This window comes from Ovis canadensis, chromosome 5 (genome assembly GCF_042477335.2).
Source record: "Ovis canadensis isolate MfBH-ARS-UI-01 breed Bighorn chromosome 5, ARS-UI_OviCan_v2, whole genome shotgun sequence".
Lineage (NCBI taxonomy): Eukaryota > Metazoa > Chordata > Mammalia > Artiodactyla > Bovidae > Ovis > Ovis canadensis.
In genome coordinates this window covers 59,930,253-59,951,215 of record NC_091249.1, presented here as the reverse complement: position 1 = coordinate 59,951,215, position 20,963 = coordinate 59,930,253, and the positions used below count along the sequence as shown (strand labels likewise).

General features: G+C 53.0%; 1 protein-coding gene across 6 annotated transcripts in view; it reads right to left on the bottom strand.

Annotated features, from left to right (window-relative positions):
- Positions 1 to 19,771, bottom strand: part of SLC25A48 (solute carrier family 25 member 48) — a 50,085-nt gene extending 30,314 nt beyond the window's left edge. The window contains exons 1-5 of one of the 6 annotated variants that reach the window (XM_069589796.1): positions 19,506 to 19,771; positions 14,860 to 14,974; positions 11,911 to 11,954; positions 6,955 to 7,026; positions 4,486 to 4,744 (exon numbers count right to left, since the gene is read on the bottom strand). In XM_069589796.1, coding sequence (XP_069445897.1) covers positions 4,486 to 4,744; positions 6,955 to 7,026; positions 11,911 to 11,954; positions 14,860 to 14,953 — 469 coding nt within the window. In that variant the 5' untranslated portion in view covers positions 14,954 to 14,974; positions 19,506 to 19,771. Of the gene's footprint in view, positions 1 to 4,485; positions 4,745 to 6,954; positions 7,027 to 11,910; positions 11,955 to 14,859; positions 15,280 to 19,505 lie in introns of those variants that run through there. The other 5 variants (XM_069589794.1, XM_069589793.1, XM_069589795.1 and 2 more) reach the window with 5 other exon arrangements.
- Positions 19,772 to 20,963: the final 1,192 nt, after the last annotated feature.

Genomic DNA, 20,963 nt, shown 5'->3' with positions numbered 1-20,963 from the left:
AGACAATCAGGATGAACTCAATGGCTTTATATCTGCATGTCTCCAACCAGATGAGTGGGGTTCTCACCTCAGCATGGCCTGCATTCCACCTGACATCTGCCCCCAAACAGGGAAGCCAGAGGCCTCTGGCCCCTGCCTTCAGTATGGAGCGTGGTCTCTCACAGACCCCCATTGTCACCACCCAGGAAGTGGACTGGCAATTCTGGGGTAAAGCCGCAAGCCATGAGCAATCCCACAAGCCCCGCACAAGGCAGCCTAAATTTATGCATCTCAGCACAGTTGTCAGGGAGAGTGGGCCTGACTCAGAGCAGAGACCACAAGCTGGAGGCTAACCACAGCCCACACTGTCTAGTCCACACAATGGTCTGGGATGCATGGTGTTATGTTGGTTTGCATTTGACTTTGGTTTTGATTGAACTATCTGACAATTTCCAATTAAAAGATCCTGGGAAAATCTAGCTCTCTGTTTTCTTTTAAAAAGCGAAAGATTTAGGCTGTGTGGCAACAGTCGGCTGGAGCAGAGTTGAAGCCACCCCCTTAGAGAGGATTTGGGCAACTTGCAACTATTCCCATCTCTCCCCATTGCCTCCCAGGCACCAAGGCTGAATGACTGCATTTCTAATATGAGAGTGACATGGAAAGTAAGTATGTTTTGTTTTTCTATAAGAAGGGGGGAAATGAAGCACAGGCTCGGAGGGCTGCAGGTGTTCAAACGATGGAAAAGGGTGCACCCTCCAGGCACCAGTGCTCACGGATGCTTCCTGCCTGGGCCCAGCGAGTCTACCCCCTACCTTTGGCCTAGAGGGTTTCTGAGGAACAAGAGAAAGAAAAACCACATCCTTCCTCTACTTCTGGAGGGATTCCGGGCAGAAAGAACTGCCTGGTGACCCATCCCCTGCCTCCCCATCTTTATCCCCAGTAGTTGATCCTGCCCGGCACCCATAGTCACCAAAGCCCCCTCTCTCGAGCATCTGAGGGGACGAGGGAAGTAAGGAAGAGCGTCCATGCAGAGAAGAGCAGCCCAAAGCCAGAGAATTCAGACCCATCCCTTGGAGCCCACGGGCTGTGCCCCCTACTTGAACAATGTCATTTTAGAGTCAAGTTCCCACTTCCCTTCCCTCCCTCAAAGTTTGCAGCTGGTTTGTACATGATGATTCTGTGCAAAGGCCCAGATGTTACCAAAGTCATTGCAGCCTCAGCTTCTACAAAACCCCTGGGGGCAGAAGCAGAAAGAGCATCAGTGGTCCTGAGTCAGCTGCCTGGGCCCTCATCTCAGCTCCACCCCCAACTTGGGCAGGGACCTCGGGCAGGCAGTGGAATCTCCCCGTGCCTCTGTCTCCCCTTTGTAAATGTCCAGTAACTGGGTTTTTGTGAATATTAAACACACTGAGCTCTTCACACAGTGCCTGCCACATGGTAAGCCCGAGTAAACACTGGCTCCTTGCCCCCACAGCCAGGAGTGTTCTGGCTTAGTCCAGATTGGAGGTTTTAGGGCACAGCTGAGGGGGACCCTCCAGCCTTGGTTTCTACCTTCTCTCCACACACTCAGGTCAACTCCTTTGCGTTTGCACTGTCAGATAAGCCCCTGGGACCAGGTGCCGATGACTTCAAGCTTAGAAGGGCTGAGAAAAGTTTTTCTGTGTACAGGGCCTCTCCTGGTCTAAGAGCCTTCCCTGAGTTCCCTAATGGCTAGCTTCCTGGCACCCTGGGAAGGACAGAACAAGTGCATTTTCATTTTCTGTTGCTGCCTCAAGGGGTTTGCTTAAGAACCGGTTTCCTTCTGGTACCACAGATAAACTTACAACCTGGGCCATGGTCCCATCCATACAGGAGTAGGATGAGATGCTGGGGAGGAATACGGAGAGCGCACACCCCCATGTCCTCCCTGCTCAGAGGACTTATCCAGCTAACAAAGGCTCTGCAAGAGTCCTGACGTCCCAGATGGCAGTCCTAGGGAGTTCTGCCCCGGGCCCCCAGGGCCCAGGTGAGCAGGCACAAGTGGCCCTCAGTGTGGCCTTGACCAGGTACCCAGTCCTGACCTCCAGGCCCTCTTTCGACTCCTCCCACCACCTTCGCCAAAGCCCTTCCTGACCTCCAGCCTGACTGAGAGCCCCTCCCACTCTCCCCCACCCTATCTGGAGTGGCCCAATGCCTGTCTGCCCATTTGCTGGACAGAGAGCTGCAAGAGGAACAAGACAGAGTCTTCTGTCCACCACTATGGCCTCAGCACTTAGCCATAGGCCTGGCACACAGCAGGTGCATAACTATTGTGTATTGGGTAAATGAATCTCACACTGTCGGGTGGATGTTAAATGGGGCCATGCATAAACAGCACTTAACACAGTGTCAGGACACGATGAGCGCTTAGCAGCTTTGGCAGCTGCTAACGGAGGCTGCTCCGCTCCCTAAAAGTCAGGCTCCTGCACACCCAGGGGTGGGGCCTTTCTTGGGTCTGGCTATTCTGGAGCTGCTCCCGTCCTTCCTCTAGTTTCGGAGGCTTCTAGTCCGGCCTCAGGATTCCTGTAGCTCAGGCCTTAGCCTGCTAAGTCAGTCCCCATTCTAGAACCCTCTTCAGGGAAAGTGTAGGTGGGCGAGGGAAGAACAAAGGATGGAACCCAACACTGTCAAAGTTCACCGATGAACTTGTCTGCGAATGTCTCGGCATCCTATGTCCCAGCACTCTCCCTGGGTGTCCAGGCTGGCTGGGGGCCCTTACAGATACGCATGCACACCTGCCCCGCTCTCCTCCCCTTCCCGGGATGAGGCGCTTTGGTTGTGAAGCGGGCGGGGCTGCCCCCATGAACCGAGGAGCCCCAGTACTGACACTCGTCCGACATGTGGACCCCGAAGAGCTCCAAGGCTTATGGAGAGGGACCTGCTCTGCACCCTAGACCAACACAACTTCGCGAAAGTAGACAGGAGAGCACAAAAAACCAGCCTGGGGGTCAGGACTCCTGCGCTCTAGGCCTGTTCACAATGCCCCTTCATTTCTCTGCATCTTTGCTTCTGCCTCTGACATAGGACCAGATCAGTGAGCTTCGAACTCTTTTCAGAGGGGCAACCCTTTGGTCAAACTGAATGGTACCAAGACATGACTCAGCATAGGTAGGTGGGGGTGAGGATGCCCCTGCCCTGCATCTCCTCAGTGGCCCCCAGCGGGGCGTGCTCTGTGACTCTCTGGGTGAACCATCCCAGTGTTGCCCTGCATCTCCCTGCATGCTCACAGTGACCATGGGCCCTGGGGCACTGAGCACCTAGCAGCTGTGACTCCTATTCTTGGGGTAGGAGGGGCCCTTGAGGAGCATCAGCACCATGCTTGGAGTCTGTGCAGACCTGCCCTGGACACCTGCCCAGCTGAGCAGGGAGGGCAGGTGAATCAAGGAGCCTGGGTAACAGTCGGGGGAGGAGAGGCACTGGCCCAGGATGCTCCTGAGTGACCTTTTGGGGCTTCAGCCATGTGTCAGCACAGCTGACTCCCCACCCAGCCTCTGTGGGCAGAGGGCTCACATGGAGGCCACTTAGAAGGTGGCCAAGCAGAGGGGTCTTATCCACAACATCTGTCAGGTATATAGCTGAGGTCACAGGAAGGACCAAGATGCAATCCTTCCATCATACAGATAAGGAGACTGAGTCCCAGAAAGGGATGGTATCTTCCCTGAGGAGGCAGACTAAAATGAGAGCCAAGAACCGGACTCCAAGGTCTTGGAATTTGTCTAAGAGCCCCCAGCTCGTCCTTTCTCTACAGCCGGCCCTCTCTGTCCACACAGCAAGTGCCTTCTCGTTCTTTCCAACCTCCTTTATCAAAACTGGTCCCAGGAGAAGAGGCAGGCACCTCTTTCCAGCAGGGAGGACATGTCAGCTCCAGCTCACCACGGGGCAGAGTAGCTAGCTACACAGCAGATAAGAAATGAAACTCTAATGGAACATAGATGGCAAGGTGAGGGGCACCCACTTCATGAACCAGCAGCCAATCCAGCTCAAGGCCTCCTGGCTGCACTCCTTGGTGTGAGGGGCAGGTGTGGTTCTGAGACCCAGACAGTCACACAGGGCCCCTCACTTGACTCAATGCTCTACTCTTGCCCTTTTAAAATTCTTACTAATTTGTAATTAAGAGATTATTTTCGTTTCACGCCAGGGGCTACAAACTATAAAGCTGGTGCTGACTGGCCAGTCATGTATTGTGCGTCCTTGAGTAAGTATCTCAACCTCTGGGAGCCTCAGTTTTCCCATCTGCAAAATGGAAACAATCACAGCGCCTGCCTCAGGAAATTGTTCTGAAGATGAATTAAGAGAACACATGTGGGGCTCTTCACAAATGTCTGGTACATAGTAAACCCTTGACTAATGAGAGTTACTGCTATCAATAAAAATGATTTGACATAGCTGCCCTGCTCCATAAAAAGGATATTAACCAAATCCCAGAGCTAGGAAGCCACGAGAGGGTCACAGGTGCCCAGACACCAGGCCGCCTCCCAGGCCTCTTACCTTCCTGAAATGGCTCTGTTTGCATCTGCAGCCGGATCTTGATGAGGTCCACGGGCGCACCCAGCCCGACAGAGACCACGCCGGCCACCATGCTGGCCAGAAGCAGGTCAGACAGCACGTGGGGTGGGCCAGCCTCAGGCTCTCGGCACCGGTGGTGGCGGAGGAACCTCTGTGTGTTGCTGAAGACCCCAAACACCACTGAGTTGTAGACGGCGATGCTGGCAAGGGGGAAGGACATGCCCTTGAAGAAGCCAAACACCTGTGAGGAGACCCAGGAGGAGGACGCATGAGGGCCTGTGCCACCCCTGGCACAGACTTTGCCTTCCTGGAGCCCACAGCCTGGTGGGGGAGACACCACAGGAAAAGCAAGCCAGTATGTCGGTGGAAAGAATAAGTGGGCGCTGGTGTGAAAGGAGAAACGGGAGCAAGAGAGCATCCTTGCCCTGAGGAGGAACTGGCTTCTGCATGAAGCTGTTTCTTGAGCCATGGTGTGCTGGGCCTGGGACCTGCATTTGTCACCAGAGTGGCAGTGTTCCTGGGCTGTGGCCGAGGGCAGCCCATGGAAGCCCAGTGAGCTTGCCAAGCACCACATGCTCCCTGCTCATGCGCCACTCCAACAAAAGCATTCTCTGGGCATGTGCCAGGCCCTGCAGGACAAGAAGAAAGAAGCACTTTCCGCGGGCACTGAGCTCACAATCTGGAGGCGGGGCAGGGAGGGACCCAGGCAGACAGACTGACAGGCAAGTAAAGTATAGTGCGCTAAGTCTGTAGTGGTGGGGTGTGAAGGGTCCCACAGCTCCCCCAGGGGCACCTGGGCCAGCAGGTAGCTGGGTGCCCCTGAGCATGTGCTTCTGTTGGGACAGAGCCAGAGGGAGAATCCCCAAATGAACAGCATGAAAGGCTTCTGTACACACATACTGCATTCTCAGCAGACACCACAGATGTGCCACCTGGCCTGGAAAATCCCAGAGGCCCTTGGAGGAGTCGGGGCACATCCAGGGCACCAAAGGTGAAAAAGCACTGGGAAGCCATTGTAAAAACTCCAGGCTGTACTCAAGCCGGTTCAGCCTGACCTGCATGCCTGCACCCTGTTTACAAGAGCCTGGACACCACCTCACACACGCGTCCACACGCGTGTGCATGCAAACACACGTGCGTGCACTCAGCATACTCCGGACTCCGCCTCTCCAATAACTCGGGACATCACTTGGCTTTGAACCACCGTGTCTTAGAGGACCGCCAACAGTCCCCACAGAAACCCCAGGGCACATGTCCCCAAACGGAGAACCAACAGCTGCCATTCAGAGGATGGAGGCGTAGGACAACATTACACCGGAGCAGCTAGTGCTGGGTTTGCAGGGCTCACCCTGAGCAGACCATCCAGAGAATCAGAGCAACACGCAAACACAAGACGCACTCCAACCAAGGAGGAGAAACTCCAGGTGCGAGCAGGGGCCTCCTGAGCTCCAGGCCCCTTCCCAGGAGGGAGCCTTGCGGGGACAGAGGCCGATAAGGGGGTCACGTTCCCCGTGACTCAAGGAAAAGCCCAGTGCTGCCACAGGCTTACGCCTATTTCCTTTTTTAAAATTAATTTTTATTGGAGTGCAACTGCTTTACAATGTTGTGCTAGTTTCTGCTCTACAGCGAAGTGAATCAGCTATACGTGCACAAATAGCTGCAATTTTTTTATTTCCTTCCTATTTAGGTCACTACAGAGCACTGAGTAGAGTGTCCTGTTCTATGCTGGAGGGTCTCACTAGTTATCTGTTTTATACATGGTAATGTGTGTATATATATATATATGTATATATATCAATCCCAATCTCCCAGTTCATCCCACCCCCACTTTATCTCCTAGTATCTGTATATTTGTTCTCTGTCTGCTTATGCCTATTTCTTTAACAGTTCATTTCATCCTAAATTTTAAAATTTATTTAAAATTCCCCAAGGAGGAGTCTTCGAAAGTCTTCAAAAAGCACATACTCATTCTCAAGAATGGCACCTGATGCTTCTACACAATCTGTTACTCAGATTTTCCCCTCTGCAGAGAAAACCCCTGGGTCCCCTGGTCTGGAGGCATGGGATACAAGCCTGCTCTGGGTGTCTGGGACCAGAAGAATCACCCCACTCCCACCCCTTGCCCCACTCTGGGATAAAGGGAGCTCGTGGATTGAAGTGGCTTACCTGCCACTCATCTGGTTTTGAAAACCTGACAGGTCACCCTGTTTTTGCAGGAATTTTCCACTCCATGTTCCTAAGTGCCTCAAAATTTCTCCAGAGAGATGACACAGTTTTTTTCCTCAATAATATTGCACCCGGGGACAGGGTTAAGTTTAGGTAATACATAATATTTGAGGAGTGGTGTGAGATGAAGAGGGAACACTGAGCCAAAGGTGATGAGCGTCATGAACAGGGGGTGAGGACGGTGACCTTGGTCCCCAGGGGAACCTTCCCGCCAGGAGCACTTACACTCTCCCTCCTGTACACCGTGCGAATGCAGCTGAGGGTGCTCCCATAGCCAGAGCCGGCCTGCAGGCGAGCCTGAGGAGAGAGGCAAAGGCAAGGGCCTGAGGACCAGGCGGAGACAAGTCACGTCCCCACCACTCCCATGATACTGGGCTCCCAGCACGCGGCCCCAGAGAGGGGAAGGCCCTGCCCCTGTGACCCCGTCCCAGCCTGGCTGGCCTTCCGTCTTCTACCCGCACCGCCTCCCTACACATCCCATTCGCCCCTTGCTAAATGCAGCAGGAGGCCCCTCGAGCTTCGAGAAGAAGACAGGCCAGTTTGTTGCACAAGAACAACACTGGTTTGGATACATATGGTTTTACTGCATCTTGAATACAAGAGCTAACCTGTGGCTCCGGCCTGTCTGCTGTCCAGCACCCTGCCCTTCCAAATACTCCTGGGAGTGGCCTGCTCACCTCACTTCCCGACAGATACAGAACCCCCGTATCTGTCCCCCCAGTGATACACTGGGCTCCTCAATGGCCTCCTGCTCCCCTGCTCACTCCTTTTTCTATATCGACACAACAGTCAGCCTAATCTTTTCCAAACAACGATGCATGTTTGTCACTGCTGTATCAAGCTCTGCAGAGGCCTCCCTCCAAAATCAGAAAAATCCCACCCTTAACCAGCACCACAGAGGTCCTGGGTGGTGCCTCTGTGGTGCCTCTCACCAACTCCAGGCAATTTCCTCCACACCTGCTGTGCCTGCCACATTACACATTCCTGGACCCTGGACCATCAGTTTCTTCCTGCTTCCAGAACATTCCACCTACATTTCTCCCCTGGAAGGCTCTTTACTCAGCTTCTTCAGCTCATCTTTTGGGTCTGAACTTCAGTGCTCCAATGATGTGATCTGCTTATCTGTTTTGCTGTTGTTGCTATTCCGTCGCTAAGTCATGTCTTACTCTTTGTGTCCCCGTGGACTGCAGCACGCCAGGCTCCTCTATCCTTCACCATCTCCCAGAGTTTGCTCAAATTCATGTCCATTGAGTCAGTGATACTATCTAACCATCTCATCCTCTGCCGCCCCCTTCTCATTTTGCCTTCAATCTTTCCCAGCATCAGGGTCTTTTCCAATGAGTTGGCTCTTCATATCAGATGGCCAAACTATTGGAGCTTCAGCTTCAGCATCAGTTTTTCCAATGAATATTCAGGGCTGATTTCCTTTAGGATTGACTGGTTTGATCTTGCAGTCCAAGGGACTCTCAAGAGTCTTCTCCAACACCACAGACCAAAAGTATCAGCTTTTCAGCACTCAGCCTTCCTTATGGTCCAACTCTCACATCCATACATGACTACTGGAAAAACCATAGCTTTGACTATACGGATCTTTTATGGTAAAGTAATGTCTCTACTTTTTAATACACTGTCTAGATTTGTCATAGTTTTCCTTCCAAGGAGCAAACTTTTTTTTTTTTTCATTTCATGGCTGTAGTCATTGTCCACAGTGATTTTGGAACTCAAGAATATAAAATCAGTCGCTGTTTCTACTTTTTCCCCTTCTATTTGCCATGAAGTGACATGACCGGATGCCATGATCTTGGTTTTTTGAATGTTCAGTTTCAAGCCAGCTTTTCACTCTCCTCTTTCACCCTCATCAAGACGCTGTTTACTTCCTCTACAGTTTCTGCCATTAGAGTGGTATTATCTGCATTTCTGAGGTTGTTGATATTTCTCCCAGCAATCTTGATTCCAGCTTGTGCTTTATCCAGCCTGGCATTTTGCATGATGTACTCTGCATAGACTTTAAATAAGCAGGGTGACGATACACAGCCTTGACATAGTCCTTTCCCAATCCTGAGCCAGTCAGTTGTTCCATGTCCTAACTGTTGCTTCTTGACCCTAATACAAGTTTCTTAAGAGACAGGTAAGGTGGTCTGTTATTCCCATCTCTTTAAGAATTTTCCACAGTTTGTGGTGATCTACATAGTCAAAGGCTTTAGCATAGTCAATAAAGCAGAAGTAGATGTTTTTTTCTGGAGTTCCTTTGCTTTCTCCGTGGTCCAATGAATGTTGGCAATTTGATTTCTGGTTCTTCTGCCTCTCTGAAGCCCAGCTTACACAGTGGAAAGTTCTTGGTTCACATAACTACTGAAGCCTAGCTTGAAGGATTTTGAGCATAACCTTGCTAGCAAGTGAAACGAATGCAATTGTACAGGAGTTTGAACATTCTTTGGCATTGCTCTTCTTTGCAATTGGAACAAAACTGGTCTTTTCCAGTCCTGTGGCCAGTGCTGAATTTTTCAAATTTGCTGACATATTGAGTGCAGCACTTTAACAGCATCATCTGTTAGGATATTCTGTCACCTCCATTGGCTTTGTAGGGTATTTGGGTTTCCCATGTGGAACAGGGCCATCTTGTATTTTCCTCTCATCCCTGGAGCAGAGCGTGGCCCTGGCACTTGGCCCTTTGCACAGACTGACCACGGGGCTGGGGGATGAGTTGGTGGCATACTCTAATGGAGGCTGACTCTGCTGCCTTGGGTATCTGTAGACAGGCAGAGGGTCTGAGTAAGGCCACAGAGAAGCCCAGGGCATATTTCACCCTGGGCCTAGACCAGAGCAAAGGTCTGTCAGCCCTGGAGGAAGGTGACACCCAGGCCAGCAGCACAGCTCAAGCCTCTAGGGTCTCCAACTGCAATAGGAGCTAGCACATAATATGCACCTACTGCATACATGGGGAAATACTGGGCATCTTATGGAACTTATCTCACAGAATCCCACAAATGCTATGAGGTGTGGATACTATCCCCACCTCACTGATGAAAAAAAGCTGATTCCCCGTATAGTTTCTGATTGCTGCTGTAACAACATATGATAAATTTACTGGCTTAAAACAATGCAACTTTATTTTCTTACAGTGTTCTCAATGGTCTATAGAAAGCTGAGCCCTGTTTAGAGAACCCTGGTCACACTGCATCAGACGTAAACTTTAAGCATACCAGGTGTGCCAGGAGCCCGCAGTGAATCCTGACCCCAGCTCTGCTGCCCCAAGCAGCCAGCCTGGCTCTCCCGCCTGTAGGGTGGGAATCTCTGCCCCAGGTCAGCAGCCTGGATCCTTCCAGCTTGGCTCTTTCAGAGGGGAGCCTGGGGACCTGGGACAAGTCGCTTGTCTGCATCACCACACTCCAGCACATGTGCTCTTTGGGAGAGAAAGGCTCGCTCACTGCTCTACCCTTGCTGCCAACGTGACAGTCCTCATGACAGCCCCGCTGCTGGAAGGGGCTCACTGTCCACTTTATAGGTGAGGAAACTGAGGCTCAGAGAGGTTAAGGGAGAGAATACAGGAAGTGGGAACTGGACTCCAGGCTCCTCTGACTCTAGGAGTCTGGCCCAGACCTTTCTCAGGGAATAGGAACTCTAGAGTAAATGCCAGCCAGAAGGAAGGAAAATGTTCTGGAGAGAAACAAGGGCCCCAGGCCAGCCCCGGGCTGGACCCAGAGGCTAGCCATGGAAGCTGGCATCATCAGGCTGGTACTCTCAACAGAGATGTTCTCAGGTGGAACAAAGACTAGATTTTATGTGTTGGGAAAGCTTCCCTGTAGAGGTTCAGAGGGAGGAGTGGAGAAAAGGAGGAGTGTCTTATCCTCTACAGCTGACATGTGGCACAGGGTGGCCAGGCTTGCCACGCCAGGGGCAGGAGATGAGGATAGGGCTTCCAAACAGGCTCTACCAGCCCCTGACCAGGCTGTGGGTAAGGGATGGTTACTCTATCAGGGAAACACACTGGTTGCTTGGGTAAAAAACACGGCTGTTAGATCTGCAGGGGCAGGGACAGGACTTGCTTTGTCCACCACCTCTGCCCTGCCAGCCCCACAGCACCTGCATGGAGAAAGCATCCAGGATGTGTTTGATATATGAGCAAAAGGCTGGACTTGTGTGAGGCAGGAAATACCTTCAACTATCTAGACATGTAGGCTGACCTCCCCATTAGAAGAGAGCAGACCTGGGCTCTGACGGAGGAGGGGCCCACAGTCACATGGGGAGGAAGATGGGGAGAAAAGGGGCCACAGCAGCCCCTGGAGGAGGGCCTGAGAGGTTCCTCTTTGTGCACAATCCTGGCGGAGCATTAGATACGAATGTGAAAGTCAGGGTGAGGAGGCACTGTTAGTGGCTGCCTTCTCAGGGTACAGCTGTGGGTGCTGCTTAGCACCGGGACGGGAGGCAGGGGTGGGGGTGCAGTCAGACGTCCATTTGCAGCACCTCACTTCCCAGGGCTTCAGCTTATCGTGACCTGGGCTAAGCCCTTCCCCTTTCTGGGCCAGTTTCCACACCTGTAGAACAAGGGGCATGGATGATTCCAATGCCAAGGGGCCTTGCTGGCTCCATCAAGTTACCGTGGCTTCCCGTTCCCAACCTAGGTCCAGAGTCCTAAGCTGATATTCAAGGCCTACAAGGATTGACTGCCCACCTACCCTTCCTGGATTCTGATCCATAGCTGCTTTCAGAAACCTGAGGCATCAGCAAAACTGGCCATGTTGGCCTTTCCTAAGCATGACCCCCAGGCAGTGCCCCTACTTCAGTGCCTTTGCCCATTCTGTTCTCTGTGCCTGGGGTATCTTTTCCAATCGCCTGACCTTAGATGCTGGTTCAGATGCCACCTCACACTGGAAGCCTTTTCTGGTTCCTTAGTTTCACAGAGGCTTGCAGGAGAACACTCCCAGTGCCCTCGCCCCCTCCCCTGAAGTTCCTGAGAATCTAGAGGCAGAAACGGAGCATTCATGAAAACAAAATCACTGCCAAGCAATGAGGGTAGAGCATTCCAGGCCGGGCCTCCTAGCTCTCCACCCCCATGGACTGGCACAGAGAGCTGGCCCTGGGCTGGCGACCTTCTGGGGGTCAGAAACAGCAGGCACACTACTGGAGGCAGACTCGCTCCAGGCCTCTTTCCAGAAAGTAATGGTGACATGGCTACCGTACCTTGACTGTATCCAGAGGGTGGCCGACGATGACGCTCGCTGCACCTGGGGATCAAGGAGACTTGCTGGTTACTCAGCCCCTGGACTTCGAGCTTGCCCCAGCTGGCTCTCAGGACAGAACAGAGCACCCAGGCACTTACATTCACTTACTTGGTCCATGCCCAGTCACCAGAAGGGACCCTCAGGCATGGGTTCACACACAGAGCAAGGCAAAGAGAGTGGAGTAAAACCTGGGCCTTGCCTCCAGGATAAGTACGCTATAGAAAGGGAGGTAAAGGTGCTGGGATAACTGGGTACCAGTGCAAAAGAATAAAGTTAGACCCTCCCTCATACCATATAGGGGCTTCCCTGAGAGCTTAGTTGGTAAAGAATGTGCCTGCAATGCAAGAGACCCTGGTTGGATTCCTGGGTCAGGAAGATCTGCTGGAGAAGGGATAGGCTACCCACTCCAGTATTCTTGGGCTTTCCCCTGTGGCTCAGCTGGTAAAGAATCCACTTGCAATGTGGGAGACCTGGGTTCGATCTCTGGGTTGGGAAGATCCCCTGGAGAAGGGGAATGGCTACCCACTCCAGTATTCTGGCCTGGAGACTTCCATGGACTCTATAGTCCAAGGGAGTCACAAAGAGCTGGACATGACTGAGTGACTTTCACTTTCATACCATACACAAAGTTAACTCAAAAGAAACCAAAGATCTATCCGGAAGTACTAAAACTACAGAAATCATATACTAAAACCCAGAGGGAAATCTCTATGACTATAGATTTATAACAGATTCTGAAAGTAGATTAGTGGTTGCCCAGAGGGAGAGGAATGGAATGGGGTTTCTCAATAAATAGGTGTGAGGGATCTTACTGGGGGATGAAATGTTTTAAAGCTAACTTACAGTAATGGTTGCACCACTTAGTAAAATTACTAATAATCACTAAATTGTATACTTGAAATGAGTGGATTTTATGATATGTAAAATAACCGCAATAAAGTTGCTTTAAACGTAACCATATAGCATTTAGGGGCTTCCCAAGTGTCACAGTGGTAAAGAATCCACCTGCCAAGGCAGGAGAAACAGAGATGTGGGTGCAACCCCTGTGTCGGGAACATCCTCTGGAGGAGGGAATGGCAACCCACTCCAGTATTCTTGCCTGGAGAATGCCATGGACAGAGGAGCCTGGCGGGCTAGAGTCCATGGGGTCACAAAGAGTCAGACACAACTGAGCAACTGAGCACACAGATAGCATTTAAACAGCACCTGATACTTATTAAGTATTCCCTGCTGGTACACTCATCTTCATTTCATGGAAGCAAAACCCTGTTGATGTAAACAAAATAAGGCCAATCTCAGAATAAAGGGTGACCCAGTACTTGCCGTGTGAGGTGCAGAGAGTCTTTGTCATCAGAGATTTTGAGACACTCTGGTAGCCTCACCCTCCAGGACATTTCTCAAATCATGTCCCAGGCAGCCCTACTGAAGCTGGTCAGACTACTGAAGGAGCAGTCAAGGAAAGTTTCTCCCTCTCAACAGCTGAAAAGTTGTCTGAAGAGGGCCTGGATGTGCCCCCTGACTGGTAAATTTAGCCCTACCCAAGGGAGCCTGTGCAACAGAACTGTCCCCAGTGCAAGAGATCACCTCTGCTTGGGAGGGTGAGAGACAGGAGCCCTACAGCTTCTGTCCCCCCTACCTGTGGGGGACAGACATGGACTCCTGCTAGGTGGGAGGGGCCACCAGAAGAGGAACCACCGATTCCAGATGCTGTTTCTGTTTTTTCCTTTCCTACAAGCCTCCTGGTCTCCACACCTAGGACACTTGATGGGGCACAAACATGATGGCCACAGCCTCTACCCGAGCATGTCAGTATTTTACTTTGTCTTTGGGGAGCAGCTGCATCCATCAACATCTCTTTTCTGATGATCCTCTTGTGAACATGCATGATAAGTCGCTTCGGGCCTGTCTGATTCTGCGACCCCATGAACTGTAGCCCGCCAGGCTCCTCTGTCCGTGGGATTCTCCAGGCAAGGATACTGGAGTGGGTTGCCATGCCCTCCTCTGGAGGATCTTCCCAACCTGTGACTTCTGCATTGCAGGTGGATTCTTTACCGCTGAGCCGCCAGGGAGGCCCAATGATCCTCTTAGATGGAGCCAAAAGAAAGACTGTATTTTACAATAAGCAAAGTCTCTCAAACCTCCAATAGCTGAACAAAGGAGGGACAGACCGACCCCCTGCTGGACAGAGAAGAATGAAGAAGGGAGGCAGTGGATGTGACTCTTGCCCAAGCAAACACACCCAGCAGACAGCGGCTCCAGGAGCGGTAGGTAGGGATCAGCCGGCCCAACAGTGCCAGAGGAGAGGTGTGACAGTTGGCAGCAGCTGAAAACCATAAGGGTTTCCCCTGGCTGGCGGGGGGCGTCTGCTGCCGACGTTGGGTCCCCAGCCCTGCTCTCCAGCTCCCCCAACAGCCGGACGCCCGAAGAGCCAGCCTGACTGTGGTGCCGGGCTCGCATCCTGCGCGCCTGGCGTGCGGTGGTCAAGCGCCACCCTCACCTACAAGTCCCCAGGAGTGCCCAAATTCAGGTGCGCACCGGGGCGCCGAAGGGCGTGTACGCGCCGGCATGCTCCATTGGCTGTCCACTCTGATGGGCGGTTTAATCATTACGGATCAGGATCCAGTTTTGCAAACCCGAACTTTGAGGCAATCGCAGGCTCCGGAAGAATCTGAGTGGGACTCGCGGCAGCAGTCGAGAAGCCGCAAGACCAGCCGGGCGGCGGGCGGCGTGCGCCTGGGTAGCGTGTGGGCAGTACGTGGCTGGCGCGGAGCTCCCGAATCAGGCACCGCGTGGAGACCCCGCCCGTGCAGCGCCCGTCGCCTCGCTCTCTTCCTGTCGGGCAGGGCTGTCCCCGTCCACACTCACATCTGGGGGTCCCTCCATCCCTCCCGCCCGGGGGTGCGCTCACCTCCGATCCAGCCCGCGACAAAGTCTTCCAGTTGGAAGTTGCCCATGGCCCCGGCCGCGGCACCTCGCTTTCCCGTAGCTGGGTCAGTGCCCATTCAGTGTCTTCTGGACAGGGCCTGCGGGCAAGCGCGCCAGACGGGTGAAGTCAGGGACACGGATTCCCTGCAGGCAGGTCCTCCTCCACACCGGGCTGCCCCACTCCCCGCTTGGGGTGCCCGCGGGCGGCTGACATCACGCCCCCAGTGGACCTTAAAGGCACAGAGCGCGGGCCGGCGAGGGAGTATCCACCTGCAGTTATTCATGTCTCTGAGACACTGGAAATGATTTCAGGGACATTTTTCAAATGACAAGAGGTAAAGAGGAAGGCTCTGTCTGAGGTCGGAAAGTATTTGATTACAAACACCAAGGTCACTCTGTGACTGAATTATTTAGCTGGATGGACACATCTTCTCAGCTAAAACAGAGCTGGAATAATTGTAATTGAATGCCCAACTATTTGTCAATAATCTGCCTGCAACACTGGAGTTACAGGAGAGACAGGTTTGGTCCCTGGGTTGGGAAGATCCCCTGCAGAAGGGAATGGCAACCCACTCCAGTATTCTTGCATGGAGAATCCCATGGACAGAGGAGCCTGGTGGGCTACAGTCCACGGGGTCACAGAGTCGGACACGACTGAAGCGACTTAGCATGCACACGCATCCAACTATCATCTAAATCAGAAGTTCTCAATTTTTTGAGCTGATTGAAAGCCATGGACAGCTTCGCAATAAAATACAAAGGACAGACAATTTTCCATAACAACTTTAGCAGTCAGGGGCTCTTCTCCGCCCCACCTTCCACATCTTTCGCAAGCCCCCAGGTTTCAAAATCCGGTCTATTCCTGAATCACTGAAATAATGTGTGGAAAATACCTAGCCCAGGTGGGCTCCAAATCGTCTCTAAATATTATCTTAATAATGTCCAACATGCCCTGAGCACTGGAATCAGGCATCTTCACTGTACCTGGGCTTACTCCTACAGCAGCCCTATGAAATAGGTGTTACCACTACCCCCATTCCTAGGAACATGATGGTATGTCACATAAGTTTTACATAGATTTTAATCTTTTAGAAAACTGGTCAAATTAGGAGATGAAAGTTGTCACATCTGAGCTGTAGGTTTAGCGGTACATGGACAGATTTGAGCTTATTCCCAAAGACCTGGCTACCACAGTGGACCACCCAGGGGAGACCCCACCAGATTTGAAGGTCCGGCAGCACCCCTGGCTGAGGGCACAGAGTCCCCTGCTGAGAGCACCCAGGCCAGGTAGGAATTTCTAAGGCCCTGGAAACTCTCAGCCTGTCCCTGGCCAGGCCTTCAGGAGGGGTGAGGCGAGCCTGGAAGTCTCCTCTGACTGCTGCCTAGACATGATGTCTGGGTGGCCAGGTAGCAAGCACACAGTGCCTCTGGAAGTGTGAACCTTGCAGGTCCCAGAAGCTACTGATGCCTCGCCCCCAAGGCTGTCTGGACCAGCCCCCATCCCCAGCAGGCAAGCAGGCCCAAACCTAGCTCAGCCACCTTGACTGAGACACTTCCTGCCACCCCCAAATGTATACCCCTCTGTCTCTGCCCACATGCTGCAGACAAGCCCATGGAGCCCGTGCTGCCTTGCCCTGAAGACGTGCTCAAGCCAGAGTTTAGGCACAGTCTCACTTCCTCCTCACAGTAGCTGTGAGGAGGCACTGGTGTCAGCCCAGTGACGGCCACTCTTAGGTGTCAACTTGGCTGGTGACAGTGCCCAGTGACTTAATCAAACACGGATCTAGCTGTGGCTGTGAAGCGAATCTGTGGATGTGGCGGCCAACTGATTTTAAGCCAGGGAGTTTATCCTTGATAATGAGCAAACTTCATCCAACATGGAGGTTTCCCTGAGGAAGAAATTCCACATGGGATATGAGTGGTTCCAGCCTCCCAGACTGCCCTCCAGATTTCACGTTGCCCAGCCAGACCCTACTGTTAGGTCACAAAGAATCTCCTGCTGGTTTTACTGTGTACACCTGTGAAACAGACAAGGTGGCTCATAGCGGGCGTAGGGAGGTTTAATGAGACCCCATCTGGTCAGGGGGTCTCATGACCCCAGAGCTGCGAGCTGGGGAGGCATTCTAGGAACAACCTAACAGATTGCCCTTGACCATCCCCCACACATTTCTCATCCCTCCCACCTTCCTGCCCAGCTCCTTGCCTCAAAATGGCAGTGGGGTGCTCATGTCTCCCTGGGCCTGTGCTGAGCCCCATCAGCCATGGATTCTCTCTTCCCTGTCCATCCCCAGGCAGGGATGCTTACTGTCATCCCAGCTGTGTCCCACTAGCTGCCCTGGGCCCAGAGACAGCAGGACATGGAGGTCCAAGGTCATGTCAAACTCTTCAGGGACCCAGCTCCCTCCAGGCTCAGGCTTAGCCTGCACTGTCCAGCCTGAAAGGCAGGGGGCGGGGCAGTCATCTCTCTCTCAATCCCACTCTGGAGGCAGGTCCTGCACCCAGCCAGGCCCCAGCTGAAAGTACATGCTTACTAGAAACATGATCTATCTATGTGGAGTGAGGGCTCCCTGGCACCCCCAGTGTCCTGCTAGTTCCCAGCAGGGCACCTGGCCTTAGCACCTGAGGTTGCAGGAAATGGCAGGGGGTAAGGTCTGGGGGAGGGGCCTCTGCTGGGCCCACCCTTCTCCCCCACCCCACACAGCGATGTCACATCCTCCAGGCCAGCGTGGCACGACCACTGCCCAAGCCTCCCTCCTCCAAGGTAAGACAGAGTCTGCCACTGAGGCTTGATCTTAAAAGGGCCGAGACAAGTGAGGGCTACCAGTAGCAACCAACCAAACTGTGCCCTGCCATGCTTGGGACACATGCCAGGGCAGTGATGAGAAATCAAAGGTCTCCAAAGAGTGGTCATTTTGTGAACTCACCTTGGAGCCCATCCACAGTGGCAAGCCTGCCAGTCCCCCCAGGTCCACTCTTTTGGGGGACCACCCAGCAGGTGCTGGGGGAGGGGGTGCTGTCATTCCCTCAGGCCCTCAGTTTGGCACCAAATGGGAAGGTCCCGAGTTGGCAGGCAGAGGCCCCGGAGCCCTGGGACAGCTTCCTGAGCCCAGAAAGCAGCTGCTTGAACTGCTAATGAGCTGCAGCAGTGCCAAGGGTGTGAGCTCCTCTCCAGAAGGAAGCTCTGTGCTCCATCCCCAAATGTGGGCCACAGATCTGCCCATGAGGCTCCCCACTGAGGGGGGTGGGGAGGACCGGTTCTCGTGGCAGCTGGGGGCGGGCTAGAGAACCCTAGACCCGGGAGGACGGGAGGACGCTGAGTGTGGGGAGGGCTCTGGGCTGCTGCTTGGTCCTGGCATCCCCACGTTGGAGCAATGTTTGTGGTGCTGCTGTGCACACTGTATGCCTTGGGAGAGAGCAGGTGAAGCAACTGAGGCAAAGAGATGTCAACTCCCTGGGGTGCTAGGGCCAGAAAGATCCCCCGGCTGCTTTCTTCCTCAGCTCCTTCCCCAAAGGTAACCCCCAGAGCAGCTTCCACCACAGCGGCAGTGAGGATGTGCAGATGGGCGGTGCTCTGACAATCAGTGGTGCACATCCCATTTCTCACTTGTCCTTTCTAGTCGGCATCAGTGTCTGCTCTCAGGAAGGTCTCTGTCAGAGCGGGGACTGTTTGCCCGAGATGCCACAGGGGGCGACTGTGAGAACACTGGGTGAGCTGTGTGCCAGGTAGAAGTCAGGGAAGGCCCCCAGGCTGGGAGCCTCCTGGTTGCACCCTGAGTCTCTCCGGCCTCGGGTCTCTACATCCTCAACACTCTAGGCCAAGCCCAGGTCCCCTGCCTGTGCCCACCTACTATACCTGGGCCAGCTGCTGCTCCTGCCTGACCCCCACCCCCCACCCCGACCCCCGTGGCAAAGACCCTGCTCTCTCTATCCTCAGAGTTCATCCCCTGCTCCTTTTTCCATTTGGGGACCCTCAGGGCCCTCACGTGGCCCCCTCCCAGCTGCATCCGTCATCTCTCAGCTCACGACCCCCACACCTTGTCTCCCGCCTGTCTTTCCTCAGCACCTCTGCTCAGATGGCCCTGCTCCCCTCTGTTGAGGGGCCATTAGCAACTCCCCATAGCCATGGGCATGGCTGTCTTTCTTCTTTGGGTGCTTGTACTTCCTGCCTCACTCTGTGCCAGCCTCGGATAATGGGAATTCTGGGGTCCCGTCCCTGAGTCTGGTTCTGATTTTCAAGGTGCTACTGGAGTTCTTCATTTGGGGCAGGATTCCTTACTTTACTTTCTCTCTGAGAAAGTCTATTCAGAGCCATGTTCTGACTGTATTTGGGTCTAGGTCCATTCAATTTATGCTCCAAGTCAAAAAATAGAGGTGACTGGCTGTGAAGTGAGGGGGGCCAAGCAGCTGCCAGGATTCTGGGCTGCCTGGGCTCTGCTTCTGGTGCTGCTGTTCACTGGGGGCACCTTGGGCAGGTCCAGGCCTCAATTTCCCCTTTGCCTTTTGTAGCAAAGTAGAAGTCTGAAATTGTGGACCATGAAGATGACAGAAGTGGATGTCTTCTTAAGACAGGCCACCAGAGGGCGCTGCTGCACAGCATTTGGGGCTCTCAAGAAGCGAAGAAAGGCTTACCTGTGGCAAGAGGGAGGGGTCGCTGGCCTACTTTCCCTGGCGCTAGGCTGGCAGGCAGAGCCAGTATACACGTGGGCACTGAAAGAGCTGTTGACACGGAGGCTCAGGAGGAGTCTGAGGGTGCCAGGGTGAACCTCCCTGACTTGCCTGGTAGTCAGGGACTAAGACTCCACTCTCCCAATTCAGGGTGTCCAGGTTTGATCCCTGGTCAGGGAACTAGATCCCACAGCCTGCAACTAAAGGTCCTGCATGCCGCAACCAAGATCAAAGATCCTGTGTGTCGCAACTATGACCTGGCACAGCTAACTAAATAAATAAATATTTAAAAGTAAAAAAAGAAATTTGAGACCAGACTTAAGACCCCACACCTTGAAGAAAGAGTCTGGGTAACAAACTCAGCTCTGAACCCACCCAAACCCATGGCTCTCTGCTCCAGGGTGAACATGAACATGGCAAAGAGCAGTTTCCTGTTTTTAAGAGAGGGGAGATGTGAAGGACTCCCAGGACATCTCATTTTTGATGCGACTACAAAGAAAAAGACTTCAAAGAATAAAATCTCAAAACCATATGGATTCGATTTTCTCCAAAATAGAGACTTCCTAAGCGAAAAATGATTTGCCAAGGGAGAGGCTGAAGAGAACCAGCCTTAAATGAGGTTCAAGTTCATTTGCAGGGGAGTGGGCAGAAGGGAAGTTGCCTGCTGCCCCATGGTTACATGGTTCTGCTGAAGCCAGGTCTCCTGGCAAAGCAGGCAAGCTCCAGCCCTCTCTCCACTGCAGGAACACTGCCTAAGGGGACCCCCACCTTCTCCCTCCACCCAGGCGCCTCATAATGACCACTCCTCCCCTAACTTTAGACACATAAAACCATGTTGGGCCCCTTTTCTGCCTTATTGATGCTTTATCCAACAATTGACCTGAGTATCTACCAGGAACCCTGATGCTGGGAAAGACTGAAGGCAGGAGGAGAGGGGACAATGGAGCATGAGATGGTTGGATGGCATCACTGACTCAATGGACATGAGTCTGAGCAAGCTCCAGGAGTTGGTGATGGACAGGGAAGCCTGGCATGCTGCAGTCCATGGGGTTGCAAAGAGTCGGACATGACTGAGCGGCTGAACTGAACAGAACCTACCAGAAACTAAGTATAATCTGGGGACTGGGGATATAGTCATTGTCTTAGCACATTCCTCCCAAGTGTAGAGTTAAGACTACTTCCCTCTGACTCTCCTACCCTAACTCCAGAGCCTGATCCGGTGAATGAGCCCTTTCTCCCCATGAACCCCCAGAATTTGGCACTATATTTTATGGTAGCCAGTCTCCAAGATGGTGGTCTTCTGACCACTCACACCCTTGTGAGGTCTCTTTGCACACTGAATTAGAACTCACCTGTGTGGCCAACAGAGTATGGTAGAGGTGACACTATGTGACTTTGAAGGCTCAGCCATATTAGGCATCC